The following is a 20,750-nucleotide window of genomic DNA, read 5'->3' on the forward strand; positions in this document are numbered from 1 at the left end:
CAGGGGTGGAACAGGATGGGCTTTAAGGTCTCTTCCCAGCCAAATCCAGTCTGTGATTCTAAGACTCCATAGGATGTTTTTAGGATGATGGTGCTAAATAAAGCTTTTTTCCCCTAGGAAGTCAGTTGCACAGTTGGGATTCTGAAAACTGGTTTGTCTCAGATTCTCATGTGATGTGCTGCCCTCAGCCCTTCGTTCTGGATGAGAACAGTTTCTCTGGAAGTTCATGAATTATTTCTTTGTTTGAACAAGTTTGTGTCCTTTGTTTCGGTCTTCAGAATGTGCATCTTAATGTTTGTTTGTTTTCTGAAATAAGTTTTTTCCATGCTGTTATTCCAAGCACTTACTGTAACTTTTTCCGAAGGTTTGAAAGGCTTGGGTTATAGTTCATATCTTTTAGGCTAAAACATTATTTCTTTTCTTGTGTAGGACACGGGTTCCTTTTTGATCAAGTTCTTTTTGTTCCACAGAATCTGTCTATGACCTTCTCCCAAAGGAGCTGCAGTTACCACCTTCCAGAGAAACATCCATAGCATCCATGAGCCAAACAAGCGGTGGCGAGGCCGGTTCGCCGCCTCCAGCTGTAGTTGCTGCTGGTAAGGACTCTCCTTTATTCTGGTGTTTTCTCAAGGTTTGTAACATTCTGGCCAACATGAACAGTGCTGGGAAAGTTCTGAGTGTGAAAAAGAGCTTTTGGAGAAGTAACAGAGTTCATTCTAGGAGAATGTAGGTGGTACAATTCAGCTGAGTGAACAAAAGCGTCAGGTGCTTAATGGTTGCTGTGTTTCATATATGCATCCATAAGAAATAAATTATCTGTTCCTCTGTTCTGTTATGCCACACAGGCAGTTAACTCCTAGAATGCACTCTGTTTTCCAAGGGAATAAATCCCTGTTTGGAACTAAGGCAGAATAACTGTAAACCAGTGGATTCTAGTTAGGATAAAAATGGAATGGGAGATGACATTTTGGGCCATGAAGCTTTTACCAAAATGTGAGGAGGAAGAAAAGATTATGTTTTCCATTGGAGCCTGAGGAGGTGTAGTATTTAAACTCCTTTCATGCACATCTCTAGTGTGATGTGGTAAAAAAATCCTCAAATACGTGAGGGTATAATGTACATCACTGTAACTCTGTAAATGACCAGTGTAGTTATTTTTCTAATTGACAACATATAGGAGAGAGACATGACCTTTTAATCTGCATCCTTTTCTTATTCCCACCCATGTTCTAGACTTTAAAGAGTCACTGATCTTCATTAAACATAAAAAAGTGAGGATCTGAGGGCAAAGCTTTGATTTGGGAGATTAGCCTCAGTGCTGGCTTGCATCTGGAATTCTTGTCAGTAACTTGTGTATATTAGTACACATCTGTGCAATGGGAAAAAAATATTTTACCCATTATAGATGTGTCTCCCTTCACTGGATAAAGGTTTTTTGGTTTTTTATTTTTTTCATAATTTGATCCCCATATTTCTTACAAGGTCATGTTCCACTTTCCTAATTGACCTTAAATTATTCCTTGAGAAAAAAATGTCTATAGGCTGAGGCTTCAGATAGCTGCATTATTCCCTTTTCTCTCTCTCTGAGTTCATATGCATTAAATGTTTGTGTGAGAATATTTCCCAGATTTGCATGGTCCAAGAACCCTGATCAGAACCTGAAGTGGTTGTAGGTTTGTCAGAGAAACTTTACAGCACTGCTCACCATTCATGTTTTGCCAGACCTCTCCTGAGAACCTGTGGATTTAACTGTGCACAGTGGAACTTGATCACTGAAAGAATTTGATGCTTTTATTATATTGAAAGGATTTGATGTTTTTATATCACTTACTACAAAAAAAAAAAAAATTTGGGCATCTGTTTCTAAAATCAAAGTGCTTAATGATGGGTTTGGTTCATAGACACCAGCAACCAAATCTTGTAGAAACATGTATCCTAAAAACAACTGAACAAAAACTCCCCACAAACCCTGTTACACTCTAAATCCACAGACAGGCCTGAACTGCTAATTAATTCTGTACCTAACAGATAAGGCTTAAACTTGAATGGAACTAAAAGTCTGTTGCCTCCAGGTATTTGGTATCTGCCAGCAGCCAGTCCAGATCCTTTAAAAAACCTGAGATGCATTCATTAGGTGTGTTTGGGTTAAACTGCAGCACAAGTTTCTGGAATGAAAAACTTTAAAAATTCATGTTGAGGCTTCTTGTTAACACTGAAAGGAGATGTGATGATTCACCTAGGAACACTTTTCAATGTCAGAGACCACAGGCTGAGCTGATACCAACTTGAGAGCTGGGATTGTTCAGTGTGGAGAAGAGGAGGGTCCAGGGTGACCTCAGAGCTCTTCCAGTGCCCAGAGGGGCTCCAGGAGACCTGGAGAAGGACTTAGGACAAGGGGTGGAGGGACAGATGTTAAAAATTCTGTTTAAACTGCCCCACCCAACAAGACAGAACCCCAGAGGAGCAAAGACCCATTTTGTTTTCATTTCTGGTTTGAACATGGCAAGTTCTGTGTTCTTCCTGTAGCTGTATCCCCTTGCTAGAGAAAAGGGGGGTTTATTATTTTCTTTAATTGTGGGATTTCTGCAGCATCTTTGAGAAGTTGCCACCACACTTTGTGTGTTACCCTGCCTCAAGTACTAATGAGAGGTGTGGCTGGGGTTTCTTCACAGCAAAACTGTCCTGGGCTTTGTGCAAACCAGGTGCTTAAACAGGGCAACAAACCACTTACATTTCAAAGGATTAAGATTTGATTATCATTTACATATGTAAAATGTTTAATAGGCTGTAGGCAGATTTTTAGGGAGCTGACACTGTACAGGATCAGGGTAAGGAGGAAGGACTGGCACCCTCTTGTTCTGTATCTGAAATTTCCCCCTTGTTTTGTATAAGTCTTTCTGGTTTTTTTGTTTCATCTTACTTGCCTTAAAACCTCCTTTTTTTAAGGAATGAGAGGGCAGTGTTCAGTCTGCACAGGGTTGTAGGTAATCTCATTTACTCTTGTTTTTAAAAGGAAGGGCTAATTTGAACAGCTAGCCACACCATGTAGAATTCCCCTGCAGATCTGATTACTCTGGATAATGAGAGGATGCGTGACAGGGATTGATCCAAAATGTTCAGAGCTTTTTACTGCTCCTCTAGTAATTCACACATCTTGTTCTTTGCTTCCTAAAAAGCAGAGTAAGGCAATATCTGTCTGAAATTCAGCATACTCGAGGCTTTTTTGTCACCTTGCTGTGGCATTTTGTCCCATATAAATCATACTGAACATTGGAAATGCTGCTGCAGTTAACTCCTGGTTTTTTTGGAGGAGCAGGATAGGCTGGTTTTAGCAGTGATGACCTCTCAGGGACAGACTTCTAGTTCTTCCATTTGGAAATTTGTTTTGTGATTTACAGAACAGTTGTAAGAGTATGAAAATGGAATGTTACTGATTGGATTTTCAATAATTTGTTAATAAATGTGTATCTCCTATTCATTAATCCAGACAAAAGAGGTGTTACCCACTCTGAATATCAAACAGTGTGATTTCATAGAACTCTGGGATTTTGAGCTGCTGTCTCAAGCTTCTAATTCTGTAGCTCTGGAAAACAGAAGGGAGGGGATGGATCTGTTTTTACCCCTGGAAACCGTTCTCTGTGCTCCCTGCTTGAATTCCAGTGTCTTTGTTCAGGGGACAGGAAAAGGAGGATTTTGCCTGGTGCAGCACCATAAACACATTAAATATGAATCATCTCCAGACTCTGGAAATGCATGAGGGTGTCATGCTGAGAAATGTCATTGTGTGCTCTGCCTGGAGATTTTTACATGAAATAAATGTGCTTAGAGCTTTCCCAGTGCTCCTGCTTAGGGTTTGTGAGCTCCAGCTTCTCCAGTCTCTTCTCACTTGGTTCTAAAAGGCTGAACAATTTCTTGGTGTTGATCAAGACACCTTGAACCTTAAAATACTTAAAATTCACTCTGCCGGTTTAAGTCCTTTCTCTAAGGTGTCTTTCCAGATTGTAGGTAGCACATGGTTCTTGTCTTTGGGGGATGATAGGAGTATTTTTGACCATATTCTTTAAATGAGTGTTTCATCTTTTATCTCCAGTGCCAGGAGATGCTCAAACCTTCTGAATCCCAGTGAACTCACTTCCCTTTTCACCATCATTTGTTCTTCCTGCAGCAGAATTTGGAATGAGATGCTTCATCTTGTTGATGATCTTTCAAGCTGCTTTCTATTTCCCATAGAGGCAAATATATTTATTTCCATTTTATTTTTTGTGTTGCTGTCCAGTTTCCAGTTCTCAGTCTCCAGTGGAATTCTCCAGAGGGGTGTTCTTGCTGCAGCAGAAGGGGAACAGGTTTTGTGCTACTGAAATGTATTTACTCATCTCTTTTGCATTCTCCATATTGGGATACAGTAAATCTGTGATGAAGTGAAGTCTTCTCTCTCCCAAATGCCTGTGATTACATCCTAGGAAAATAGTAGGTAAATGGTGAATCTTTCTTTTTGTGAGCAATTTTATGCTTCTTTTTGTCCTTAATTAAAGGGACAATCTAGTTGTCCAAACAGGTGTAATTGGCTTTTTTGATAGGAGTTGTAATTGAAATGTTGCCATAAGCATCTTTGGTCATTTTAATTATGAAAATAAGGCTTTGCTTCTGAATTGCTGCTTTAGAGACATAGATAAAGATATCTGCATTGCCTGTGGGATAGAGACTGGCTACTAAGGGGTCATGTTTTCTGCTGCCAAAATAAGGCTTTTTCATCCTTCACCAACAGAAGATTCTAAGGAAGCCTCAAAATGGAGATGGGTTTGTTTTGGTTTAGTTTTCCCTGAGTGACTTCTCAGGCTTCTTCATTTTTATTTTTACTGAAAATATTTTGTTCGGTTATCATCCTTCCTGGTGTCATTAGTCAGTTTTTCCTGTTGATACAGAAATAATTACCAGAGATTTCAAAGGGGATCTCAGTGCTGTCCCCTGCTCTCTTATCCCAGCCATATGATTGCACGTTGTAAACAAATGAGCAGAAAAAAAGATTCTTCTTTGTAGTTGTTCTCCCATGCCTGTAAAAACTTCCATTTCTTTGTAGGCTTTTCCCTTCCTCTTCCCACCGCCCTCCCAGTTGGAAATGCCTTCCTGTCATTTCCAGGAGCTTTTCTTCCGGGGATTTCTGTCTGCAGCCTGCTGGCTGCAGGCACGGCTCAAGGACTTCTTTCTTACTCAGTGAACTTCCAGCAGACCCCAGTGCTCGTTCCACAGTGCCCCTGCTGCTGCTGGTCATGGGTTTGGGTTTCTCCTGCAAGTTCATGTCCCAGGAGAGCTGTGCTAAGGCTCGGGATGAGGGTCTGGTTAGCTCAGAGAGGTTCCTTCATCATTCCAAAGGGTCTTCTCCTGAGACATCATTGCTGGGAAATGCTAGAGAAAGATTTTTCTTACTGCTTCCATTTTATAGAAACATTTTAGATGTGTTCTCTCCAAATTGAGCTGGAATATCCCAGCTGTAAGGAGCTGTTGAGGGCATTCCTGCTCCATGAGCTTCCTTAGAATTCCATATTTATATTGCTGTTCATGTCTAGTTCATACCTTTTTTCTAAATGGTTTGTTTTCAGTCTGCATTAATTTCACATCTAGTTCACATCTTTTTTCTAAATTAGATTTATTCTCGGTCTTCATGGATTTCATACTGTCAGTACACTCAATTTTGTAGAACTGCTCAATCAAACAGAAACTATTTCATCATTCCATGAGGTTTTTTTCTTGTGGCAATTTCTTGCATTAAATGACTGCTGTTATTTTATCAGAAAGATTTGATAACTACTTTATGACAGGAGAATTCTCTGTTCCATAAGGAATAAAGGAAAACCAAAGCAGCAAGGGGCAAGAACAATCCTGTTGTGCCACTGCTTGGGCACCTCCTTCTGTAGCAGCATTGTGAGGGCTAAGAGCAGTTCTTGATTTCTTAGGAAATACCCACCCCTATATCTAAAAGATAAAATAGTTAATTTAAATTTAATTTTAAGTGGAGGTGTTCTTTGCCAGATCCACGGATGCTGGGGAGGTGCTGAGGGGTGGCAGGCAGGGCTTGGAGAGAGCAGCTGTGGGTCCCAGAGTTCTGCTTGCTTGGAATCAGCCTTTGGCACTGAGTGGGAAGGATCTAAGATCCATGGAATTGGTGTGTGTGAGCCACTAACAAAAGATCTCCTTAGACACCTGAACTCGAGTGTTCATTGATTAATGGGAGTCATAACAAAACCATTGATTGATGTATTTACCCAAAGTTTAATAATACACTGCTTGGGTCAGCATGGGAATGTAAAGGGGAATTTACACTGTTGGGCTTAATGTAAATTAAATTAACCTACCTATCTTGAATCTGAGTGTGTTTAATAACTGGTGAATTGGATTGCTTTATGATATTTGCTGGGATGCTAGTTTTTTTCTCTATTAATACACTTAACTTGCATTCTAGCTTCGCCATTCAGAGACAGGCATCGAGTGGTGGGTTGTGTGACAGTGTCTGTCAATAGTGAAGACAAATAGTGCCAGAGACACTTAACCCATCCAATCTCACCCAGGGTATAGGTCGGTCTTGTTTTCAGACTTCTTCATAAGTCTCTTTTCTTTCTTTCTTTTTTTTTTTTTATTTTTAATTTTTTAAAATTTTTTTTGTTTATTTCTGAATAGTGGATTGATACTGATTTGAAACTAAACTTTTTGGAAAAGTTTTTGACATGACATCAGTAATACAAGAAGAAGAAAAGTAGAACCCCAAGTTTGGCATGTGAGGTGTTGAAAGCAGGTTTGCAGCCACTTTGTAAGTTCTGGGTTTTACCTTTAAAACCTTTGACAACACTAAGGTTCATGGTGGAAATTTTGCACAGTTTCCTTCTGGGTCTGTCCTGAAATTGTTCTTCTGTGTCCAGGGGTTCAAATAAGCCAATTAACATAAAAATATCTTACCAAGGACATGACATGTGAGATAAATCAACACTTTTATGAAAGTTACACTTCACACATTAAGCTTATGCACCACATAATCCTCACCCTGTGGGTGAGTTTTCATTTTTGCCACTAGTTTTCTGCACAGAACATAGAGGATGCCATGGGATGCAGGGGAGCTTAAGAGAAAAAAAATATTTCTTTAATGGCTTTTGGTCCTCCCTGTCCATGCACAGGTGGCTGGAAAAATTGTGATACCAAAAATATCTTCAGTTTATTTATTTGTCTTTATAATCTTAAACTTTCCAGTCTGGGAAATGACTTGCTTTTGCAATTAAAAAGCAAAGTCATCAGGACACTGTTTCTGTTTGAGAATTGGTAATCCTTGTTATATTTAAGGGTATTTGAAAAGAGTGAGCAAGGATTTCAGGATTGGCTCCACAGAAGTGTTACCTAAAAAGATTCCCTCAATGCCAAGAAGTGATTTTTTTTTTTTTCCCTCTCTCCTGCCTTTCCAAACCTTTTTTTAAAAGAGGCTAAATGCCTTGTTTGACTTCATAGGAGACTAGGATAGAGAAAATATGTCATTGCCTTGGTTGCTAATGGAGGAGGTAATAAATTTTTTTTTTTGGTACTGAAAAGAAAAAGCCTGTCCTGGTTTGCTCACAGGGACACTCTGCTATGTGCTCCCTTACTTTTAGTCCTTGTGCTGGACTGATTGGTAGAATTCCGCTTCTTTTAGGAGAGGAAAACTTGTAGCACAGGCAGTAAAATCTGAATTGGTTCTTCCAGCTCCCTTTAATGTTACAGTGATGGCAGTGAAGAGATTCAGGAGGTTTAGTTTCAACAGTCATCACAGTTGCTCTAATGTGGAATATTCTTTTCTCTTGTTTTTTATTTAAAAAATGAGAAACCACCCCCCCCTTGTGATGCTGATGCACATTTCATTTCTATTCCTGAGGCTGCACACTTGCCATGACAAGCACTTGGCTTCTGTTCAGTGTCATTGCTCTGAAAGCAAGTTTGATTTTGAGACTGTGTCAAATGAAATATATTCAGTCTTCTATTTCAAAATGTACCTACTCACTACAAAATACATATATGTATTTGTCATTGCACGCACTGTTAAACTGCAAATCATGAGCCACCTGTACCAGTTCCCATTAATATGTGTCTAAAGAAAGTAAAATAAAAGGAATGCTCAAAGCTGGGGAAGGTGTGTGTATGCTCTCACCTTGTAAAGCAAAACAAGTTAAGTTCAAATTACTGAATTGCTTTTTTCCAAAATGCAGCACGTTCATCCAAGAAATCTCTTTTGGGTGTCAGAGGCAAATGTCACTGGCTTTGGAATAAAACGCTGGACCCAAATGGGAGCCATGTAAAGCACTGTTTATTCATTGCAGTAACTTGGTGAATTCTTATTTGATTGACCCAGTTTATTTATTAGTTCAAAGGAAGATGAGTTGGCTCAAGGCCTGCATACTCTGAGGAAAAAATAGATTTCACTGTTTTAGTATTTTCATAACTTAAAATGTTACAGAAGCAATTACTAATTTATCTAATTTATGTCCCCAAAAGTTTTTAAATCTGTGTGTTGACTGTTCCAATACAGCCAGTTTATTCCATTTGCTGTAATATTTATCATACTTTCTATTTATGGGTGGTAATGGCATGAATTTATTATAAAAGGCTAAAGAGAGGTTTTCTTGCCATTACTGTTCAATTTGGGTTTATTTCTAAAATCTAATCTTATCATTACACAGTTGCATCTCTAGTAAATGGGGGAGACTGTAACCATTTTATAATGGACAATGTTTATTTACTTTTGAAAAGTATAAAAACCCACATACACGTATTCATACACACAAATGCTTTTTAACTTCTAAAGAAAGGCAGAGAAATTATTTTGGAGAGCAGTAATGATGATACTGCAGTAATGATAATATTCCACTAATGCTGCACCCTAAAACAACACTAGCACCACCAGCTCTTTTAGCTTGTGCTGAAAAGCATTTGGTTCAGTGATATATTTATTTTTTTCCCTAGGAAAGTGAGGGAAAGGTGCAGGTTTTGCATTCCTGGCCAGGAGAGGCACTGAAGCACCAGCTGAGCCCAGTGCTCGCTGTTCGTGGCCCACGCAGAGCTGAGCCTGGAGTGTCCAAGGTTTCCTTACACTCCCAGGATTGATGTGCAGAGATAAATCTGATATTAATCTGGTGGAGGAGGAGTCCTGCAGTCGAAGCCCTGCTGCCTGTTGGTGTGTGTAATGATTCCATGGTCTGAGTCCTTGTCCCACAGACCCCGACGCTGCCTCGGGCTCTCCCCCGAATTCATTTTCTGGCCTTTCCTGGGGCAAATCCTGGCATTGAGCCCCAGCCCTGCAGCTCGGCCGGGTGCTCCACAGGGTCCCTGGGCACACCTCGCACTCCTGCTTCTCTTTGGAGCTATAAATGATGGATGGAAACTCATCCTCTCTACCAAAACAAACATCCCAAGTAGCAACGGGCTGTCTCAACTCAAAGTGGCTGCAAATCAGCTCCTAAATATTGTCACTGAAATGAATATCTAGATTTAATAGTTCTTGCCAATCCTGTAAGTGTTTTTGAAAGAAGCATTGCATTAATGCATGATATAGAAAGGAGAAATTTGCCTTTAAATTGGAATGCAAAGTGGCTGAATTCTCCAATTTCAGCCACTGTATTTGCCAAAGAACAAGCTGGAAAATGGAACTGGTATCATTCAGCTGCTCCTGGTTCACTGGGAGACTCGGGGAAGGCAGAATAGTTTATTGCTAAACTGTAATGACCTCTCAATTTGACAGTCTGGAGTGGTTTAAGTTTGCTTTTACATTTGTTTAGCACAGGAAAGCTGTAGGAAACAGTAATGGTTTAAAAATTCCTTATCAGTCACTGATACTCCCAGTAATTCCCAGTATAGGAAGGTTGGCTGAGTTTTGCTGTTAATTAAATGTGTATAACATGGCTGAACATATTTTATTCTGTTACTTTTAAATAACTAAAACTGTATAGAATAGTCCAGCAGTCTCTAAATCTTTTATACTTGAGAGACTATTACAATATTTTGGATTTTAAAAAAATCCCAAGCAGCAAAGAGGAAAACATCATGTTCCTCTCAGTAATGGGGATTACCTGTATGACAGCAGTAACTAGCTGTACAAACATAGTGTATTCTCATGTATATATTTAATGTACAATTTGTTTCCACAGTTAGGTTATTTCAGTGCTTCTGGTTTATCAGGTGTGGGTGGCAGTGCCGAAATACAGAAAACAGGGTGTCCCCACAGGAAGCTAAAATCTGACTATAAAATTCAGTTATTCCTCAGTGAGCTACAGCTGATTGAATATATTCGTATATTTGCATGGCCTGCTTCCCCTGGGATATTTCACTTACGTATTCCATTGATTTGTCCATTAAAGTTCTTCAATGGCAACAATTGTGGTGTTCTGCAGAAATCTTCAGGGGTTTGCTTTAATAATTTTCACGTTTCTAAACCAAATTGAGCTCTGGGGCCTCTGCAGAAGTCGCAGTCACAGTGCTGGAAATCTCCTGTTAATGTGAGTTTTTCAGAGATCTGTCCCAAGCCATCTCTGTGGAAGGGACCAATAAAGTCTGAGAGAAATTGGTCCCAGTGACTGAACAAGTCAATTTACAGAAATTCCCAGTCCTTGGATCAGTATGTCTCCAGCACAGATATTTAATCCCTGTTTTGAATCTTCAAAATCAACAGCTCACTCATAGTGACTGATACCAGTTCCATTTTGCCTACCAACTCAGTTGATTTTATATTTTATTTCTCATTTATGATGGAATAATCAGCAGCTCTTTTTCTCATTTATTTTCTCATATTTTTATTCCAGGATTTGCCTCTGAAGCAGGGAGTGTCTGCATTAAAAATGACCTGTAGTTCTCTGCTTCATAGGTTAGAAACTTATTTTAATATTTTGTGGCTAAGCACAGTCCCATCTTTTTCAAAAAAAAAAAAAAAAATTTAAAAATTTCCGACAATAAATTGTTTAATTGGCATTGAATGTGGATTATAAGCACTTTGCTTTGGGGCTATTTTAGATGAAATGGCTTCTACACCAATAATTAGTCCAGCTGAGGCAATGAAAGCTCTGTTTACTCGCAGCCATTTGTATGAATTAACATTAAGTCGTAAAAAAAAATTTGATTACAGTGGATCGTGCTAAGACTCGTTTGGACATTTCCAAAGCATTGGCTAGGCCGTATTGCTTTAAGCACTTCCATTCCAAAACTGAACCAAATTCCAAACATTTCTTGGGGGAAAAGCAATCGGTTCCTAAATCACCTTGATCTCACTGGGACTGCTATAGCCAGCGCACGCCCCGCCACGGGTCCTGTATTTACTTGTGAATTGTACACCGCAGATGCTTCTTCAGCTCCCTCCTCTTCCTCCATGGGCGGTGCTTGCAGCTCCTTTACCACCTCTTCCAGCCCTACCATTTACTCTACCTCAGTCACCGACAGCAAGGCTATGCAAGTGGAGAGCTGCTCCGCGGCCGTGGGGGTAAGTACCCGAGGGGTAAGTGAGCAGCAGATAACCAGTAACACAGCCCAGCAGCACCCGGCCACGCCGAAGCGCCACACTGTCCTCTACATCTCGCCACCTCCCGAGGACTTGCTGGACAACAGCCGGATGTCCTGCCAGGATGAGGGCTGTGGATTGGAGTCAGAACAGAGCTGCAGTATGTGGATGGAGGATTCACCCTCCAACTTCAGTAACATGAGTACCAGTTCCTACAATGATAACACTGAGGTGCCACGTAAATCGCGCAAGCGCAACCCAAAGCAGAGGCCAGGGATCAAACGCCGAGATTGCGAAGAGTCCAACATGGATATCTTTGATGCCGACAGTGCCAAAGCGCCTCACTATGTCCTTTCTCAGCTCAGCACGGACAGCAAAAGCAACTCAAAAGCAGGAAATGGGTTGGTATCTGTTTTGTTTGTTTTTTTTTTTAAAGAAAAAACATTCTATCTCCATATGTAAACCCAAACTAATAAAAGTGTTCCCGTGCCCCGCAAATGTTCTGCTTAGGATCTCACAGAAACCCCTCCCTTCTCTGCTGTCCTTGCCATGTCCTAGCTCAGGATAAGTTCTTCCTGCCCTCTTAAATTGTGGCTGCCCCATCCCTGGGAGTGTCCAAGGCCGGGCTGAATGGGGCTTGGAACAACCTGGGCTAGTGGAAGGTGTCCCTGCCTTTGGCAGATGGTGGAACTGGATCTCTTGAAGGTCCCTTTCAGCACACACCACTCCATGATTCTGTGATAAGTTCTCATTAGACTTGTTAACCTTTATTTAGAAGATAAAGCTAAACTTTCCTGCAGCAATTAAATGCAGCGCTGATGAGCTCATCTGTTCTTTAAATGAAATTCCCAAAAGGCCACACAATTCCATTTATAAAATGACAGTGAAAATGTATTTAAAAAGAGAGGCAGAGTGAAGTTGGTGCACCCTGAATGTTTTTTTGCAGGATTTTATGTGAGGATTTCAGTCTGTACACTTCACCTGCTACTCTATTTGTCAAACAGAGATAGGTATGAGAATAGAAGCTAATGGTTAATATCTCATTAAGATTTCTCATAATTTAAATTACCGCTTGCTTTACTTTTAAATGAAATGTTAAGACAATATGGTGAACCAGTTTTTTGGTTTTTCCTTGTGAATTCACTTCTGTATTTGATTTTTTCAGAAATAAATCTCTAATGCTGTTTCTCTCTGTGCTTCTGGGTCGTGTGCGTGTGTCTGCGTGGGCACGCCTGGGTGGTGGCCCCTCATCTCCCACTCCACACTGTCACTAAATGCATCCAGTAGCTGCTTAAAGAGGACAATTCCATAAGTTTGCAAGAGTGTGTTGATACATTTCTTCTTTTGTTTTATTTTTTTAACTTGTTGCTTCTTTAGTACTTTTAAAGAGGTCAAATGGATAGATTTGGCTCTTTTATTTTGGGCTTTTTTGGGGGCAGGAGTGCATTTTGGTTTCACTTTTATGTCTGTGCTTGCAGTACGTTCTGACGTTCATCACAGCAACGGTGAATATTAAAATTTGGCTGATGGCAAAGATGATGAACTTCTCATATCCCAAAGGGAAAGAGCCTGGAGTCTGTGTTCCCAGGGTCAGTGCAGTTCCATGCTTAAAATTTCACTGTGAAAAGCAGTTTTGAGAACATGTCCTTAGTGTGCTGCTGCTTCCTGGGCATGGTGGCCTCTGGCCTCGGGGTTTTCACCAGCCAAAATCAATGGTAATAAAGTGAAATATTAGTACCTGGTAGACCCTGGAATGAGGAAAGTGCCTCCCCCAGCTCCAAGGGACCAGGCTGGCCCTTACAGAGAGAAAAGATTTATGGAAAGGCAAGAACTGTGCCACTGTGATCTCAGGAGGTTTTGTAAACTCTGACAGAATATGAGAGATCTCGGTCTAAAAACAGAACAAGACTTCCCCAAAAAAACTGGGCTGACCAGGGAAATCCATGGGTTCTGTGAGTGCAGAGGGGAAGAAAGTGAAATTATTTTCCTCATGTGTCACAGGCCAGACTGAACTGCAGGAAAACTCCCAGGTAACAGAACCATCCTTGGAAAGAAACTCTCTGGGATAAGAAGTGGCCAAGATCTTAGAAAACTTAATTTTGCCATTGGAATATGGAGATTTGGCCTTACAAATCTGGGTCACTGTAGTGACTGGAGTTTTTTAAACTTCCCAGCCTGGTGGAGCTCAGCCAAGGGAGTTCATTTACTTTTGGCTTAAAGAAAAGAGCAAGGAAAGCTGCCATGCTCCGTGGTGAATGGAAGTGGCTTTTGCCCCTAAAGAGACAGTTATTGTTAAAAGCCAGGAAGAGGAAGAATATATTCCTGTGGAAACTTGGAATTTGTGAAAGCCTTTTTAGAAGTGGATGAATTGGTGATGGTTCAGGGCAGAGACTCAGGTTTCTGTGGTCTCACTTTCACTTTCAGGTCTGCCCTGTGAGCAGCCCTGATGGCAGAGCAGGACCAGGCCAAACTACTCAGGAGATCTGTTTGAGTAGATTCCTGGGATTTACATTTATTCCCTTCGAAAAAAGAAGTGCTAGATTAGAGGATATTTTGTCTGGTAACAATCACATTAATGAATGTGTGCATATGAAGTGTACAGGTGTGAATATTTGCAGTATGAATAAACTGAATTGAAAGGATGTATTAAGTGATTTTTCCTCATAATTTGAGGAGAAAGACCACTGAGAAATTCTGTTGAAGGCTTTAAATTGCCTCTAGGTTTGGCTAATTGATTGAAAATAATGATTAAGATTCTAGAGGAATGACTAAAATAATTGTGAGGAGCATCTCTCTGCATAATATGATAATGATAATTAATGTGCTGACAATTCAGGTAGTTGGGATTTAAGGGTACAGTTCCCTGAAGAGGTCACTGTTAATGTCACTGTGCTGAAACCTGGCACTGGGAGTGGTGAAGGTGAATTTCATTTTGGTGGCCAGCTCCCCAACATTTCCCTTCAAAATTCAACTCTAACCCAGTCTGCCCAGTGATTCCACTGAGCAGAGTAATCAGGACTGCTTGGCAGGAAAACAGTTTTGTTGTAAGATGATATTATTATTATTTTGCAGGGTTTTATGCCAGCTTTTATCTAGTTCCTGCCTCTGCTGGGTACTGGTACAGCCAGGGCCGTGGCTGGGCTGTCCACAGTGAAGTGCTTAACCTTCACGGACAGAAAATGGGAATGGAAATATCCAAAGCACCAACTCTCTCTGCTTTAACCCTTTTTTAATATGTAGTCCAAGGTTTTGGAAGGCTTAATGGCAAAGCTCCCAGGAAGCAATTTTGGAAAAAAAAATCAGTTTTCACCCTTTTTGAGAAGGAAAAAATCCTGGATAAATTACTTCAGTAACTTGCACTTGAAATGGGATTTGTTTTTTAAGCAATCCACACCTGTCATTTAAAACTGCTTTCTTCCCAGGCATTAGCTGTTAGGAACCATGTTTGGCTAGGAAGGAAGAGCATGACATTTGCATGAATCATGGACCCTTTTCTTGCCTGCACCTTGTACTGTGGTACATTCACATTTCCTAGTGGGAAAGGAGTTTCTTGGACTTGAGATTCCTGGTCTGAGTAGGATCAAGGGTTGTTTCCCATTATGCTCTAAAGGGAACACAAAGTGGTCCTGGTGCTCCTAGACTGGGAGGGCTCCTTCATCCTGGTTTTAATTATGGAACTGAGAAAAAGCCACCACATCTTATGGAATGCACCTGGAAAGAAAGGCCTTGTGCAAACACTGATTTAACATTGGTGCAATTATGCCAGAGCTTTTACAATAACTAATTGGGTTTTAGCATTAATTGGTCAATCTGTTTAGACAGAGATTGGAGCTGGAGTTTGCATGGATATACAAGCTGAGGTGGAGACAGGCATGAGGCTATTTTCCTGTTTAAAGAAGTGTCATTTAACCTTGAATCCATCCAGTGTGTGTGTACGTGTGTGTTTGTCACAGCAGCACAGCAGCTTGTTGGGGCTGTGTCACAGCCTCTGAAAAAGCAGGTTATGAGCCGCCTTCTGTTCGTTAACATCGTTTAATGCTAATTGCTTTTCCCTTCCTTTATGTTTGCTCTCTGAAAAGCAGTTCCCACGTACTCTGGATGGAGGAGGCAGGGAAGCATCATTCCTCTTCATCCTGCAGGTCTCCTCTGGCAGAAAGGGAATTCCAAAGTTTGCTCTCCACTGAAATCTCCCATCCGTTAATACGCGCTCTTTGCCTTTTTAGCTTTTCTGTGACTTGGAGCATTTCTACTGGGAAGCTGCTTCTAACGTCTTGATGGTGTGTTTTGACTCCTCAGAGCATCAGAGAACCAGAAGGGAGCTGGAGGGAAGAAGACCCCAATGTTGTGTGGTCAGTACCCGACTAAGAGTGAGGGGAAGGAGCTGAAGATCATGGTGCAGCCGGAGAGCCAGCACAGGGCGCGGTACCTGACCGAGGGCAGCCGGGGCTCCGTCAAGGACCGCACGCAGCAGGGCTTTCCCACTGTCAAGGTAGGCTGGGGACAGGGCTCTGCCTCCAGGGCTGCCCCAGGGCAGCTGCAGCTCCAGGGGTGCAGTCTGGGGTGGGGAGGGAGCAGGGTTTGCAGTCTCTGGGCCTCTTCTTGTGAGTCTTACCAGCATCACAGAGTTACAGGAGGAGGGAAGCTGCATGCCAAGGCAGGATATAAAATCTGGGAAGCACATCCTGTTAGGCTGCAGGTCATAGCTATGCAGATCATGAAATATTCCATACCTACAAAAGTGAGGTAGTGAAATGCTCTGCCAGTTTGATGGCTGGTGACAGTGGGCCATCATTGTCCATTGGCAGTAAAGACATCAAACCAGCTTTCATAAAAAAATAGTAAGGAAGATTTTTTTTGTTTGTTTTTGTTTGTTGCTGTTCCTTTTTTTTTTTTTATTGCTTGGGTTTTTTTGTTCTTGTTTTTAATTCTGCGGTATCTGAGTTGACACAGTGTCTTTCAGGTGAGTCATGGAGATCTCACTGAGGTGTGAGTTTTACAGGTCCTACTGCTCATGTGTTTAGCATGGTACAGGTGGAGGAAGTAGAGGTAGATGTGGATGAGAACAGGAGAAAGGGGGCAAGGAAAGAGCCAGCATTTATGGGCACACTTGACAGTGGCAGACTGTTTCCTCTGTGGACTTTGATGCCTTAAAATTCAGGTGCTGCAGGGCTCTTGCTGTGAGGAGAAACACAAGAAGGCTACAAGGAGATCTTTGCCATTTCTGCTCAGGAAGGAAGGCTGAGGCTGTCCTTCAGGGACTGCACATGAATGCACAATGGGAATTTGCAGGTCTTGCTTCTTCCCTGTGTAGCCTGGGGAAAGCAGTTGGAGAACTTGAGGACTTGGGAAGGTTTCCTAATGGAAGTGGTAAGGAGCCTTACCAGGAGCAAGGCTGGGCTTGACATAGGGTGACAAACAGAAGAACTGATGTCAAATATCCTCCCACAAGTGATTATGAGAGTAACCAGAGAGCTGAGTGCAGGCCAGCACTGCACTGGCACCATGGCAGATGGCATACTGGGCATACTGGGAGGAGTGTGGCCAGCAGGTTGAGTGAGCAGACAGCTAGGTTTGTTATCACCTAGATAAGGAGGGTGAAAGATATTTAATTTTGTATTTTTTCTTAGTTATGTCACTTTGAGAAAGCAGCAAAACAACCCAGACTAACTTACCAGGTCCACAAGATGTTTGTTTGTGACACAGCCCTTAAAATTTGTGCTGACTGCTGCTGACAGAATACAGAAGTAGTCTTATCTTCAAAGTCCTGCTCAGCAGTGTTAGGAACACCAGCAGCCCTTCACTCAGTCCTCCTGAGTAATGCAGAACTCCAGTAAAGTTTCATAAGAAAAGAATCCATTCATATCAGCCTGTTGCTATGGGGATTTAGTGCTCATTTATGTGGCTTTTCTTAATGGGCCTTTGTTCATCTGAATTTCTTTTTAACTCCCTTCCCAGTTACCCTTTAGCACCCATCAGTGAAATTCTCTCTGGAAGAGTCTCATGTTACTGAATTCCTGGAAATTCCAGTTTGCTTTACCAGTAGGCAGAGGAGTTCATACCCTGCAGATAAAACTCTGCCAGGGCTGAACAGACAAATGAGTCAGGGAATCTTCAGGAAATCTGAGCTAGTGGGAAAAAAAAATCTTAGGGACAAGAGGGTTTTTGTTTTGTTGGTGGGGTTTAAAGGTGGGGAAGGGCAGTGTGGAGATGCTGGTGCTCAGCAGAGATCTGGTGATGGGGAGCGGCTTGGGCACGTGGCCCTAAGGCAGCAGGAGGAGCAGGATCAGTGGCCATTTAAATAAAACTGGTTTTGATCACTTAGAACCTGAGTCTACAATCAGTATGCAACATTAAATTGTATAACCAAGCCCTAATCAGGGGACTGGCTGTTGAGCCCCTTGTTGTGAGCTACGCCTGTGGTTCCCATGTGGATGCTTCTGCTGGGCCCCCTCCAGAGATCTTGGGGCTTTGCTCATCTCTGACAGTCACATTTGCTATTTGCTCCTCTTGGACATGAGCACACAATGATCTTACCAGTGTTTGCTGGTTTATTTATTTTTTCCCTTTATTCAAACTTACTACAATCTTTAGAACTACATTTTGAAACTGTCAGGAATAATCCCCCAAGAGATTCTTCAGAAGATTCTGCTCTTGTTTGCATCTCCTCACTCCTAAACCTGGAGCTTCTTTCTGCAGGTGTTGCCTGGGCTTTCAGGCTTGGGTCAAAAGACAACACTGTCACCCAGAAATCCTTGAGCAACAAATGTGTCTCAGTGGAAACACTAAAATAGTCATTTTATCTCCTAGAGTGCTCTGGCAAGGAATTTCCCTCTCTGGCCTGGGAATTTGACAACAATCTAATATTTCTTTTCACTTGGAGTATTTTTCTTAACTGTTTCCTAAAAAGAAGGAGGAGTTCCTTTGTAGTGCTATGTCCAGGTTTACTTCAGGACTTCTTTTACCTCAGAGTATTTTTAGTCTGTGGCACCAGTGGGATCCCACTAATTAAAAAAAAGCATTTCATGCCAGGGTGTTGATGTTACAAAAATGAATGTATTTTTCACTAACGTGTTCTGGGATAATTATGGCTTGCACACCAGCTTGCAGGAGGATGCTAAACTGTCTGACCTGCTCTTATTTCTGAAGTGTTTCAGTGAATCCTGACATTGTTGCCTTTTAAGTAGGAAGTGTCAGGTTACCATTTTTAATTTTTATTTTGGTGTCTGAAGGAAAGCTGGGTTTATGCAGTTGGATGGTTGGACCATTCAATCATCCAGTTTCTCCCTCTGCTTCCCTTTCATCCTATTCTGACTCCCTTCAGGGGTTTTGCAAGCATTGCACAGTTCTAATCTGGTATCTTGAGAATTTCAAAATGTACCTGGCATGAAGGTGGGGTCCTGGATTGCTTGTGGCTGTGCACATACTGACCAGCAAAACCTCTTCACCTCAAATCAGCCCCAGCAAATGTTCCCTTTCTTGGCTGACTGCTGGATGGAGATACTGGGGGGTGAATCCTGGGAAGACACAAGGAAGAGTCCCAGCTGGGGTGAGAGCAGGGGGTTGTAGGAGACAGGAGAGCCACAGTTGGGATAATTCTGACTGCAGGTAGACAGGCTTCAGGCTGGTTCAGAACCAGGTATTAACATAAACAACTACATCAGTCCTTCCTGTGTTAATTACCCACTGACATGTTGCAGCTGGAAGGCCACAACGAGCCCGTGGTGCTGCAGGTGTTCGTGGGCAACGACTCCGGGCGCGTGAAGCCGCACGGCTTCTACCAGGCGTGCAGGGTGACGGGCAGGAACACCACGCCCTGCAAGGAGGTGGACATCGAGGGCACCACTGTCATCGAGGTGGGGCTGGACCCGAGCAACAACATGACCCTGGCGTGAGTAGCTCTTCCCAGGAGGGTTCTCCTCGATTAGCTCGGGTTTGGGAAGCCATTTCCTTTTTTCCATTGGGTTGTAGCTAAGTCTGAACATCTCGGCACGCTCGGCTCCTCGCTCTTACTGGTAATTATTGTACTCTAAGGAGATACCAGGTGGTCCCTGTGCTTTTGGGACACAGAGCCCCAAATCCTGGGTGAATTGCAGTATTCTTCTTTTTAACACATCAGGCTGTGTTTGCTTCTACTGTTCTTGGGGTTTTTTTTTTGGCTGTTTTTTGCTTTAAATCATTTTGCATGGAGCCTGTCTGAAAGCCAGCACTGCATCACTCACCTGGCCCTGTACATCTCCCCTAGGACCACACTTATGGGAGGACTTATCTGTCACTTCCAAGTCCCACTGAACATAAATAATATGACTACAGTAAGTTTTCTTCTACTCCTGCTTTCTTTAAGTGAATGCAGAATATTTTGAAGCAATAATCCTGCAAACACAGATCTCGCCCTGGGGATGGAAGAATGAAGAGCTGTGATTCTAAATTGAATGCTTACCAGAATTATATTGCACTTTCTGTTTTATTCATGCTTTCATATGCCTTTCTACCATGATTCATCATCCAAATTAGGCAGGGTTGAATGAAAATTTGAAAAAGGTCATAGATTTCATGTAAATAAAAAGAAATCTAATAACATTTCTGTAATTACCTCAAGGCTTTGACTTTGGCTTATGAAACTACTTGAGAGATGGTTAAAGATGCTGAACTTACTAAACTATGAAATTCTGCTGTGTTTTGTGTTGGTAGGGTTGATTGTGTGGGAATCCTGAAGCTGAGGAATGCTGATGTGGAAGCCAGGATAGGAATTGCCGGCTCCAAGAAGAAAAGCACCCGCGCTCGGCTCGTCTTTCGCGTCAACATCACGCGCAAGGACGGCTCCACCCTGACCCTGCAGACGCCTTCCTCCCCAATTCTGTGCAGTGAGTGTCCAGCCAAGGAGCTGAGAGGGCAGGGCTCTGGGCTTCACTGTGCTCTCAGCACGGGAAGGGCGCTCTGGCCTTGGCAGGGCTGCCCAGGGAGGTCTGGAGTGCCCATCCCTGGGCTGGACACGAGGTGGGGATTGGGCACAGCTTGGGCTCATGGTCTCAAAGGTCTTTTCCAAGCTAGATGATGCTGTGAATCTGTGAATGTGCCTTAAGGGTGGTAAAAAACCAACCCTGTGCTAATCTGTGATAACTTCAGAATTGCTATAGTTTAAATTAAGTGCATTGATCTTTTTTTTTTTTGTGGGGGAATATTAAAATTGTTGTCCAGTATTGAAATATAGTTATGTATTTCCTGATCTTCAGTTAAATGAATTTTTGTGTCCTAAAAT

The 20,750-nt window shown here is 42.0% G+C and overlaps 1 protein-coding gene across 9 annotated transcripts in view; it reads left to right on the forward strand.

The window, feature by feature from the left end:
- The window catches only part of NFAT5 (nuclear factor of activated T cells 5), a 53,106-nt gene that overhangs the window by 17,366 nt on the left and 14,990 nt on the right, over nt 1-20,750 (forward strand). For 2 of the 9 annotated variants that reach the window (XM_033069367.2, XM_033069368.2), the window contains exons 2-6: nt 471-596; nt 11,337-11,895; nt 15,791-15,983; nt 19,192-19,382; nt 20,183-20,355. In XM_033069367.2, coding sequence (XP_032925258.1) covers nt 471-596; nt 11,337-11,895; nt 15,791-15,983; nt 19,192-19,382; nt 20,183-20,355 — 1,242 coding nt within the window. The other 7 variants (XM_033069369.2, XM_033069371.2, XM_033069370.2 and 4 more) reach the window with 7 other exon arrangements.

The sequence above is a fragment of the Catharus ustulatus genome, chromosome 11 (genome assembly GCF_009819885.2).
Source record: "Catharus ustulatus isolate bCatUst1 chromosome 11, bCatUst1.pri.v2, whole genome shotgun sequence".
Lineage (NCBI taxonomy): Eukaryota > Metazoa > Chordata > Aves > Passeriformes > Turdidae > Catharus > Catharus ustulatus.